Source organism: Rhineura floridana, chromosome 6 (assembly GCF_030035675.1).
Source record: "Rhineura floridana isolate rRhiFlo1 chromosome 6, rRhiFlo1.hap2, whole genome shotgun sequence".
Taxonomy (NCBI): domain Eukaryota; kingdom Metazoa; phylum Chordata; class Lepidosauria; order Squamata; family Rhineuridae; genus Rhineura; species Rhineura floridana.
The window spans coordinates 135,758,176-135,770,737 of NC_084485.1; the positions used below are offsets into that span (position 1 = coordinate 135,758,176).

General features: G+C 44.9%; 1 protein-coding gene across 4 annotated transcripts in view; it reads right to left on the reverse strand.

The window, feature by feature from the left end:
- VAV3 (vav guanine nucleotide exchange factor 3) overlaps positions 1-12,562 on the reverse strand; it is a 259,303-nt gene that overhangs the window by 166,626 nt on the left and 80,115 nt on the right. For all 4 annotated transcript variants that reach the window (XM_061633875.1, XM_061633876.1, XM_061633877.1 and 1 more), the window contains one exon: positions 3,973-4,031. In XM_061633875.1, the coding sequence (XP_061489859.1) occupies positions 3,973-4,031 (59 nt within the window). The remainder of the gene's footprint in view (positions 1-3,972; positions 4,032-12,562) is intronic.

Consider the following 12,562-nt stretch of genomic DNA (forward strand, 5'->3'; position numbering starts at 1 on the left):
TGCAGGGGCAAGGGCAAGCCCATCCGCTTACCCCGGCCACACCTTGTAGGTGAGATGGGGGCCTTCCTACGTCATCTCCACCCAGGGTTGAATAACCCTTGGGTAGATGAGATAAGTTGGCCCCAGAGGCAGCCCACATCCTGTCCTCGAGCCGCAAAGCCGTGACAGACAGGCCTCCGGAACCGCCAATCACCTCCAAAGGTGCCTAAGGGGGCCACGTAGCTGTCCTTAACTATTTCCCTTCCCGCACCTTCCCGCACCAGTGCTATAACAAAACTGCCCATAGGGCATTAGCCTACAATATACAAATGTGCCAAATCAGCCAAATCGACCTACTAATAACAACGCCCCCTAACCCGATTCCCTCCCACTCCCATAGTGTGGAGCAGGCAAAAAACCTGCCCGCCAACGAGGGTGGGCAGAAGAAAAATTCCTACTAGGCCTCGAAGCGACCCCTAGGCACACCATGAAAGAGGGAGGGCAGGGTGGGTGTCGTGAATCCGAAGAGGAAGGTGGGAGGGGTGGCTGGGCTTAAATAGGCCCACCAGCTTCGCCCCTCCCCTGCAGCCGAGTCGTGCTCGCGTCATAGGCACAATGCGCGACTTTGCCCATTTCCAAGATGGAGGCGGCCGCTTTGCCCCCATTGGCAACTATGCCCGCTCGTCAGCTGTGCGGCGAGCGGGTCGTCATAAAGGGGCAGATACACTGATTTCCAGTACTCGTAATCTTTACCACCTCAGCTGAAGCTCAAGACCATGTAAAGTTTGCCGTAGGCTCAGAGAAATATATTCATGGAAATCTCTGAAAATGAAAATTTAAAATTTTTGTTGAAGGTAGAAAGTCAGAGTGAGGATAGACAGGGCACACAGTCGAATATCTTATTTGTATTCCTGAATCCCAGGATTTTGCTGTACAAAATACGGTGGTGCGACTGCTCACTGGAGCAGGGTATCACCAACATGTCACCCCACTGCTGAAAGAATTGCACTGGCTGCCCATTAGCTACCAGGCCAAGTTCAAGCTTCTAGTCTTGGTGTACAAAGCCCCATACAGCTTGGGACCAGGATACCCAAAATATCATCTTACTCTGCTCTGCAGGGGAGGGCCTCCTACAGATACCATCTTATCAGTAGGTCTGTTCCACACAACACAGGAAGTGGACCTTTAGTGTAGTGGCACCTACCCTTTGGAATTCCCTCCCCTTAAATATTAGACAGGCTCCATCTCTGTTATCATTTCGGCACCTACTGAAGACCTTCCTCTTTCAGCAAGCCATTTAAGTAGAGACCTTATCCCAGTCTGCATTGAACTGCTTTTAAGATGTTTTTAAAGCTTTTTAAAAAAGATATTTTTAAAGATGCTTTGTTTTAATATGTTTTCAAAGATGTTTTGTTGCAATATATTTTAAAATCTGTTTTTATGATGTTGTAGAGTGATTTAGTGCTTTTGTTTGCCGCCCAGGGCTCCTACTGGGAGGAAGGGCAGGATATAAATAAATAAATAAATAAAAATAAGTACTTGTAACTGCCACATAGTCAAGACATTATTAGAACTACCACTTCAACAATACAGTAATGGATTAAAAGCAGTGCATTTAGAATGGTAATAAGACCTGAGGATACATGATGATGCATGGTCTGCACCAGGCTGCCACCGCTGCCGCCACCACCACCTTCGCATCAAGCCAGGCTGAAGCTGGAGCTGGGCTGGGGCTGGGGCCTTTCGGCGGGTCTGGTGCCGCGGCCTGTCCCTGGGAACACCGTGCTGTTGCGATGATCTTTCGGTGAATGCTGAGGGCGGGGGAACGCCCCTGCAGCTGCCACTATCTTACCATCTGACTTCTGTCTGCTTGCCCTTAATATCGGCTGTGTTTACATCTTAATGCCTTTGTTTTTGGCTTCTGAAGAGAACTTCCCTGTTAGTCGCAACTTTAAGGGATTTGTTTGCCGCACCCCACCCCCCCGCTGAATGTACTGGACGTTGGATGCTGAGATCAAGAGGGGGTGTTGTTTTTTGGTCTTGCATATGGACTATCACCCACACCAGTCTTTGTGCAAGGGTGGGAAGACTCACATCAGGAGTTTCCATCTGAAGGCGCACTTTTTGGACTATACAGACGAGAAGCCTTATTGTAACTGAGTTAGTCTCTATGTTATTGTTTAGCTTTCTTGCTTAGTGTTTTGGTGTTTTTGATGTTTTATGTTTTTTGCTTTGTACGTCACTCAGAGTGGCTGGGTAGCCAGCCAGGTGAGCGACTAAGAAATCGAAGAAAGAAAGAAAGAAAGAAAGAAAGAAAGAAAGAAAGAAAGAAAGAAAGAAAGAAAGAAAGAAAGAAAGAAAGAAAGAAATTGTATTCTTGCAGAACTTCCCAGGTTTTTGGATGAGAGCTTGATGTCATGTAAGCCATGGAACTCAGAAATCATTGATCCAAAACATTTTAAAGTAAGCAATGACTTTCAAATGGAAATCCTACTAAGGGATGAAAGATTTAAATTTTTGTTTGTTTGTTTCTATCTTTCCTTGATCTTATAAATGCTCCCACACAGGATGATGGTAGACATTATCATCAGGTTTCTTCCACTAAAAATGAGCAGTGCTTTGTTTCTTCTCAATGGGATTCTGTTTCTTTTATCCCCTATGGACCATACAGAGGAATAACAATATAGGACAATTTCCAAAATTTCTCACCTTTTGATTTTGAACCCCATTTCCAGGGCTGGTAAGTGTCAATTCTGGCTTAACTGCAGTTAACACTGCTATCAATGCAATGTAATCAGCATTAAGGATACAAAAATAATATTTACTCTAAATAACAGAGGGAGTGCCTGATCCTGAAATCTACTCTCAGACTCTCAGCCACAGTTGAGACAAGCCTCTTGTTACATCTATATTCTGCATCAGGCCTGAGAATGATTAAGGAACCAATGGTTCAATATAACTTGAACAAAAGTTGCTGGCTGCTGATTGGCATGTGCAATCTTTACACATAGGCCTGGTCCAGAAAGATATGCACAAACTTTTACCCACACACACCATCCTCACGCCATCCCTTCCCTTCTCACTTCTCAATGATAAGCAAGGAGGTGTTTAGATTAACCATAGTTTTTCAGCTTGTCGGAACTAAGAAACTATGCTTTCCAGGTTCAGGACAAGCCAGGATCTTAACCCAACTACAAACCATTATTTGAGATCCTGGCTTGTATGACCTGGCAACTTCCTGGTTTGGATGAAACAAGAAACAATGGTTAATTGAAGAATTCCTGGTTTATCACTGCACAGCGACAAGAAACGGAGGGAGGGAGAATTGCTGCATGCATGGGCAAAAATCTCATTAATCTGGGGGGTTATTACGCAGAGATACAATGATTCTATAGTCACCATCATTACACAATTTGCATGAATACCATCTTATTCAAAAACACTGAGAAGTTTACAAACTGTTTGATGAATTTCATCACTGCATCAAACACATCACCACTCCATTCATTTTGATAAATTCTCAAATGACAAAATGACTTCAGCCAGCACATGCCCAGTAAAGTTGCTTGGCTCACTCAAATATCAAATTTATTGCTGCTGATGTCTTTGTGCAGACATATCCTTGTATTTTATCTTCTGTCTCCATTGTATATTTTGGGTACACAAGTTTAAGTATTTGTATACTGCATATTGGAATGGCTTTAACAGATTGCTTCTCAGTTCTAAAGTACATCTCCATGTTAAAGAAAGAACTGTATGAAATTATTTCAACAGATTAACTGTAGCTATCTGCTAGACAAAGATTACAGAAGCTACTTATGTTATGACCAAAAATAAAAGTTAAAAACAGAGGGTTGTATCCAATGCTGGTCCTACTCAGAGGAACCCATTTTAAATTAATAGACATGACTAGCTTAGTTCCATTAATTTAAATGCGTCTACTCTTAGTAGGACTTAGTTGGATACAATCTAGAATCCACAATTATACTGTACCTTATTCCAGTGGCTAAAGCAATAGGGGTGCGGGAAAGCCTGGATAATGTTTCAATGACCTGCAGAAGGAGTTGAAAACACTTTGCTTAGTTACAGAAAGAAAAAAGCACATGCCATAAATTCAAATGTCATTAAATCATGAGAGCCAGTAGCAACACTTCTGTTAGATGCATTTTTTAGAATAGGAATCCCACAGATTTTAATGGAACTGGCACAAATATGCTTGAGTTCATTCACAATTTCAGATGATCCTATTTATAAGAGTTTTTATGGACCACTTTATATAAGCATGAATCAGTTCTGCATTATTCATATGCTTATTAAAGGGAAAACAGAGGCATATAATTAAGGGCAGAGCAATCCAACTTGTTGGAGGCAGGTGGGAGCAAAGCCGGCAGAGGCGGAGCTGTCAGAAGGGGCCGCCACATCCAGCTGCTGCTCGGAAGCCTCGTGGAGGGTAGGTCACTGGCTGTGCCAGCAAGGCATGGCAAAAGGAAAGAAAATACATGCTTTCTTCCGCCATTTCTTTTCCTGTTGGGTCGGCTGCTGGAACAAAGGAAGGCCATGGGAGGGAGCTGAATGCAAGCTGGATATTCTGTTTTATTTTATGTACACCGCCCAGAGAGCCCTTGGGCTTAGGGCGGTATATAAATTAAATTAAATAAATAAATAAATAAATAATATTGCGTAAGTCACCCCCTTGGCCCCTCCTCCAATATGACCTCAGAAAGCCCCTTTTGCAGGCCTTCTGCTGCCTTCCACCAGCTCTCCTTACACGGGCTGGGCTTCCCCAACAGACCTCTGACTGAGTGGGCTGGCTAAGCCAGGATAAAGGGCTTATGTTGCTGTAGCCCAACATAGCCCAGCTGAGTTGAGACCCAGCTGGCTCATCTGGAGGTCTGCCATATCCAACACACCTCAGCCCGGCATAAATAGTAACTGGATTGCACCCTTAGTGTTGTTAGTAATGTGATATTCATGTATCAGTCAGTACTCTATCATCAGACCAGCTGTTAATTTGAAGAAGAAATAGGAACTGTCAAAATGGTTATTCACGTAGACAGTTTTCCCCGTTTTGAGGAATCCACATCAAATACATCATAAGTTTGACATATAAATGGCAGATTACTGTTCTTTACCCTCCCACACAAAATAAAAGGAAGTAAATATTTATTTTGTCATTATCATCTAGTATTTATTCACTAATAGGCAAAAAAACTTGCAGTTTAAGAATGTACCTATAGCCAACAGATATTTCTATCAAACTTTAAAAAGCAGGGAAATTGGGCAGCTATAGTGAATGCACCAAGGGAGCAGGAGACCTGGCCTCCTCTCTAAGATACTGGACTGCCCTACAAATTTGTCAAAATGCAAACACCATTTGGGTTGGTCTTTCACACTCCAATCCACTTCCTGTGTAGCTTGGAAGTATTTGGTAACATGTGCCTATGCTTAGGATAGGTAAAACTGACCACGGGATGGGGAGGGGAGGAGGGGGAGGGGAGCAGGCAGGAGAGGGAGGAGGAGGGGAGGAGAGGAAGAAGGGAGGAGGAAGGAAGAAGGGAGGGGAAGCAAGTCTGATCAATTGCATACTTATTGAGTTCAATGGGATTTACTCCCATGCAAATCATGCTTAGCATATATAAGACACTGGTGTGGACAAGGAGAAGAGGGAGAGAGGCAGGGAGGGCTGGAGTGGGCAGGGGAGGAAGAGGGGAGGGCAGGGGAGGAAGAGGGGAGGGGAGGGGAGGAAGAGGGGAGGAGAAAGAGGGAGAGAAAAGGGAAGGAGAAAGAGGGAGAGAAAAGGGAAGGAGGAGAAAGAGGGAGAGAAAAGGGAAGGAGGGATTTATTCCCATGCAATCATGCTTAGCATATGTAAAACTGGCCAGGGGAGGAGGAGGAGAAGAAAAGGGAGGAAGGGAGGGCTGGAGTGGGCAGGAGAGGAAGAAGAAGAAAGAGGGGAGGGGAGGAGGAAGGGAGAGGAGAGGGGAAGAATGAGAAAAGCAGGTCTGATCATTTTCACACTTATTGAGTTCAGTGAGATTTACTCCCATGCAATTAGTTACTGTAAACTGCCCAGAGAGCTTCAGCTATGGGGCGGTATATAAATACAATAAAGAAATAAAGAAAGAAAGAAATAAAATCATGGCTAGGATAGGTAAAACTGACCATGGGGGAGGGGAGAGTAAAGGGAAGGAAGAAGGGGGAGAGGAGAGCAGAAGGAGTGGGAGGGGTGAAGGAAAGGGGAGGGAAGGGGCAAAAGGGAGGTGATGGGAGGGAGGACAGGGGAAGGCAGGTTTAATCATTTGCATGCTTATTGAGTTCAATGGGATTTACTCCCGTGCAATCATCCTTGAAATGGACTGCCTTCAAGTCAATTTCGACTTACGGCGACCCTATGAATAGGGTTTTCATGGTAAACGTTATTCAGAGATAGTTCCTCTGAGGCTGAGAGGCAGTCACTGGCCCAAGGTCACCCAGTGAGCTTCATGGCTGTGTGGGGATTCAAACCCTGGTCTCCCAGGTTGTAGTCCTAGGATAGGTAAAACTGACCATCAGGTAGGGGGAGGGGGAAGGTCAGAGGGGAGAGGGGGAAGAAGGGGATTGGAAGAGGAGGGGGAGCAGAAGGGAGGGTTGAAGCAAAGGTATTGGAAGGGGAGGGGAGGGGAGGGGAGGGGAGGGGAGGGAAGGGGAGGGGAGGGGAGGGGAAGGGAGGGGTGAAGGAAGGGGAAGGAGCAAGAGGGAGGGGATAAGAGGGAGGAAAGGGGGAGGGCAGGTTTGAACATTTGCACACTTTTTGAGTTCAGTGGGATTTACTCCTGTACAATGATGCTAAGGATAGGTGAAACTGACCTGGGGGAGGAGCAGGGAGGGGAGGGGCAGAGATTGGATGGGTGGGCACTGGGCAGAGGGGAAGCCCCTTTCCTTTCCAAAAGGAATACAGTGTAAACAGTATTATTCTTTCCCTCACCTTTTTATTCTATAGCAGGTACATGTAACCTCCCATCCAAATTTAAAGCAAAGCTGTCACTGGCCACATCCACACCAGACTGTTATTTCACTTTAGGCAGTCATGGCTTCTCTCAAAGAATCCTGGGAACTGTAGTTAGTAAAGGGTGCTGAGAGTTGCTAGGAGATGCCATGTTCCCCTCACAGAGCTTCAATCAGAGTGGCTGACTGTTAAACCACTCTGGCCACTGGAGCTCTGTCAGGGGAATAGGAATCTCCTCTCAGTACCCTTCACAAAATACACTTCCCAGGATTCTTTGGGGGAAGCCATGACTGTCTCAAGTGAAATAAAGGCCTGGCCTGGGTGTGGCCCCCTGATTAGGCAACCCATGCAGCCGTGAGTCCAGCTTTTAGAACACTGACAGTTGTTTTTATTTATTATTTAATTTGTATCCCGCCAAGAACTTAGACATGGCAAACAAGAGATGAAAATTGAATTTGGCAAAATGAAGCAGGAGCTGAAAGAAACAGGGTATTTTATGAGAGAGGAGTGTGATGTTCCTATATTAATGTATATATGGTAAGTGTTGTTGTTTTAGAAGATACATGGTAAGTGGAGTGAAAGAGGAGGGGGAGTGAATGGGCAGTAGAATGCGAGATGATTGGCTGAGTGTTTAAAATGGCTGAATGTATAAAAGGAAGAGTGAGAGTGGAATCGGGGGGGAGAAGAGAACTGAGTGGGTTGGTTGGTGGGGTTTAGAGAGTTGTTTGCCAGGAGGGAGGTGGAGTTCGGATTAATATTGAGTAAAACCATAAGCTTATGTGCCTTAAGAAGAAATCTTGTTAATCTTGTTAGCTTTGTTATCTGTAATAAATACTTAATTTGGTTTACCAAAGGCCTGATCCTTGGCTGGGGTTTCACAGACCAGAAGGGAGGGTAAGGTAATGACCAAGGCTGAAGGGGAACTGTAACAAATGGTGGCAGCGGTGAAGAGAATAACAATACCAGTATTCAGAGTCTCTGGGAATACTAGTATTGGGACGTTACTGGTGGTTGCCTAGCAGGGGGATCTGTTGAGATCTGTGCTAGAGCGGGGAGAGAAACCATAAGAGAGAGCGGTCCGGACTGGTGGAGTCCCTGGTGGTGCCTAGAGACAGGCAGTAACCACGAGCAGGTAGGAACCTGACAGGGAGAGCCAGGGAAGGACGCATCACATGTGGTGGCAGTAGCGGTGGGATACGAACCAAAGAGAGTCCCAAAGACACGTGGTGTCAGTAGTGGTGGGATACGAACAACAGAGAATCCAGATACAGTGGTGTGGCAAACAGAAATAACAAAACAAGATTACTTGTGAGAGTGACTGGCAAAGAGTGTGTGGCAAAGAGTGAGTGAACTCAAACACCATGGCTGAATATATAAAAATGAAAAGAGAGGAGCTGGTGGAGAAGTGCATAACATTCAATTTACCTCATGAGGGTAAAGGGGTAGATGAATTGAGGGTAGCACTTATAGGATTTGCAACTGCCCAGCAAAAACAACCTGTCAGAGAAGAGACCCCAGAAGGATATTTAAGCAATCCCGCTTATATAGAGTACTTGAGAGAGAAGTTAAGATGGGAGGCTGAGGAAAAAGACAAGCAGAGGGAGTTGGAAGCTGAGAGATTGAGGAGGGAGGCTGATGAGAAAGAAAAGCAGCGGGTCTTTGAGGCTGAGGAAAAAGATAAACAGCGAGAGTTGGAAGCTGAGAGATTGAGGATGGAAGCTGAGAAGTTGAAGATGGAAACTGAGAGAATGAGAATGGGGTTTGAGGAGAGGGAGAAGCAACGAGCAGTGGATGCCGAATTACAAGTAGAAAAGTTAAAATTTGAAAGAGAGAATTTTCATTCTGATGAAACAAGAAAGGACAGAGATGGAGCAAAAATAAAAATTACTCCAAAGGACTTTGCTGTCTATGAGCCTGGTCAAGATCCTCAAATTTACCTCAGCACCTTTGAAAAAGCAGCTCAGTTGTGGGGGCAACCTGAAGATAAATACATGCAGTATTTATCAAATCTGATTAAAGGGGAATTGGCCGAGGTATACCAATATTTCCCCTCAGACAGGCCCGTCACCTATGCTGAATTCAAAGAAGCAGTGTTTAAAAGATTCAGACTGGGGCCTGATTATTTTAGAAAGCTTTTCAGAAATTGCCAGATACAGACAGGGAGGTCTTTTGTGGAACTGGGAGCAAAGTTGATGGATATATTTGGAAAGTGGATGAGTAGTGCCAAAGCTCAGTCAGTGGAAGAGGTGAAAAGCCTCATGATACTGGATCAATTATACCATCAGTTACCACCAGAAATAAGGCTCCTGGTCAAAGACCGTTCCCCTACATCTGTGCAGGAGGCCGCAGAGATGGCGGATCACTTCGCCTCCAATAGAACTGGCTGGGTGGGGAAAACATCAAGAGAGTTTAAACCCAGACCATATAGTGCTGGCAGAAGGGATGTGGTACCACAGCGAGTGAGTCCTCCATTAAAATATGAAGGGCACAGGACACCCCAGAGTGGATCTGTGTACCCTAAAAGTGAGGAGAAATTATGCTACAAATGTGGTAGACCGGGGCACCTACATTTTCAATGTGAGGTTGCCAACCCCATTAGTAATCCTGCTCAGACAAGGACAGTGAAAACAGAGCCCAAGACTTTAGAAACAGCGAAAAAGGTTCAGTTCTGCCAGATAAACTGGACAGAAGTAACAGACCTTGATTCAAGTCTGAGAGAGGAAGTGAGTGTACAAGGGGCAAATTATTGGGCATTGCTTGATACTGGTGCCGCTCAGACATTACTGAGGCCAGATTTAATAAAATCTGAGGTAATATTACCTCAGGAAACTGTGACTATCCAAGGAGTGAGAGGTCAGCCAGAAAGTTTGCCTGTGGCCCTGGTGGATATGACTTGGAGAGGCCGAGAGGGCCGATATAAAGTAGGCATTAATGCCCAGCAACAAGAACCAGTAATACTGGGAAGGGATGTAATGGGCGCCCAAGGAAAGATCTATGTAGTGACCAGACAGCAACTTGGCAGAGAAAAAGAAGCCATATTAAGGGGGGCTGAAACAAACAGGGTGGAATCTGTTAACCAGCCTCAGGTCACCATAGCAACCACTAGCAGGCCTGCTGAAGGAGACAAACTGTATCAAGTGGTCTCTAGGGAAGAAGCAGATCAATTCAGGGAAGAGCTGCATAAAGATATCAGTTTGAATCAAATAAAGGAACAAGCTCTGACCCAACAGATTCCTTTCACTGACAAACTGAGGAATCAAGTTGTGTGTGAGAACTGGATTTTATATAGACTGTGGATGCCTGCTGAGAGAAAGGATGAATGTGAACCAGTGAAACAAATGATGGAAGTGGTGAAAGAGAATCTCAGTCAAGCTCAACAGAAGCAAAGTTACTGGTATGACAGAACAGCCAGGGAATGTGTGTATGATGTGGGAGATATGGTTATGGCGTTCATACCCAGGAAACATGACAAATTACAGGCTAACTGGGAAGGACCATATACCATCAGAGAAAGGCTTGACACAGTGACGTATGTAATCACCACAGACCAATTAAACAAAAGCAAAGTGGTTCATGTAAATATGTTGAAGTCTTACCATACCAGGGATGCACAGGTGTTGCAAGTTACCTTATTCCCTGAGGGAAGTGGGCCTGAACTTCCAGATTTGGTACAGGAAAGCAAAGACAAAGGAGGGGTAGATCAAGTGGAATGGTCAGAGGAGGTAGAGGAGGAAGTAAAAGAAGAGATTCTGAGAGTTTTGAAAACCTATAGGAATCTCTTTAGCAACAAACCTGGCCGAACCAGTATAGTTATACATTCCATTGATACTGGAGATCATGCCCCAATCAGATCTGTTCCGTACCGTGTGAATGGGAAAGTTTTGAATGAGATCAAAAAGGAGGTGGAAGATATGCTGGAATTAGGAGTGATCAGGGAATCCATCAGTCCCTGGGCCTCAAGTATTGTCCTGGTTCCGAAAAAAGATGGAACGACAAGGTTTTGCATTGATTATCGGGTAATCAATAAAATTACTGTCCCAGATGTGTATCCTATGCCTAGGGTAGACGCAATGTTAGAGTTATTGGGGGCAGCAACCATTATCTCTACACTAGATCTCTGTAAAGGATTTTGGCAAATGGAACTAGATGAGCAATCCAGAGCCAAAACTGCCTTCAGTACACCAGATGGGTTATATGAGTTTGTGACCTTACCCATGGGACTAAGGAACTCACCAAGTTCATTTCAGAGGCTAATCAATACTGTGTTGCGAGGCATGTCAGATTTTGCAGTGGCCTATATCGATGACGTCGCCATTTTTAGCAAGTCGGTGCCTGAGTATGTCCAACACCTGACAACAGTATTGGAGGCCTTAAGAAAAGCAGGCCTCACAATAAAAGCTAAGAAATGCCAGTTTGGACTAAAGGAAGTAATCTATTTAGGACATAAGGTGGGGAGTGGGAACATCACCCCCTTATGGAGCAAGGTGGAGGCAATACAAGCGTGGCCAATCCCCTTAACCAAAAAGCAAGTTAGAGCATTTCTTGGTGTGGCTGGATTTTATAGGAAGTTTGTGAGAAATTTTGGGGAAATAGCAACCCCCTTGCATGAATTAACAAAGAAGAAGTGTTCTGAGCGTGTGGTATGGACGGATGAATGTCAGAAGGCTTCTGATCTACTGAAGCAAGCCTTGTGCCAAGGACCCATATTAATAGCACCAGACTATGAGAAACCATTCATCGTGGCTACAGATGCGTCGGACCTGGCGCTGGGAGTCGTCTTGCTACAGGAGAGAGAAGGCACCAGACATCCAGTGGCGTACCTGAGTCACAAGCTGACGCCGAGGGAGAAAAACGATTCGTCGGTCCAGAAGGAGTGCCTAGCGGTCGTGTGGGGACTGAACAAGTTGCGCCCATATGTGTGGGGACGAAGATTCACAGTGACTATGGATCATCGGGCCTTGTTATGGTTGCAGACTATGAAAAACCATAACACTACGCTGCAGAGGTGGTCCTGGGCCCTACAGGACTATCAAGTGGACTTCCAGTTCATAAAAGGCAAGGACAATGTACTGGCTGATGGACTTTCCAGGCAAGTGGCTGGGACTGCAGTGACGTGACCAGACAGAAGAAAAAAGAAAGACATTTTCCCCATAGAGACTTTTATTTGTTAACGCGACGTATAAATCCTGGAACAGGAATAATACTCTGCTGTTGTTTAAGGGGGGGGAAATGTGATGTTCCTATATTAATGTATATATGGTAAGTGTTGTTGTTTTAGAAGATACATGGTAAGTGGAGTGAAAGAGGAGGGGGAGTGAATGGGCAGTAGAATGCGAGATGATTGGCTGAGTGTTTAAAATGGCTGAATGTATAAAAGGAAGAGTGAGAGTGGAATCGGGGGGGGAGAAGAGAACTGAGTGGGTTGGTTGGTGGGGTTTAGAGAGTTGTTTGCCAGGAGGAAGGTGGAGTTTGGATTAGTATTGAGTAAAACCATATGCTTATGTGCCTTAAGAAGAAATCTTGTTAATCTTGTTAGCTTTGTTATCTGTAATAAATACTTAATTTGGTTTACCAAAGGCCTGATCCTTGGCTGGGGTT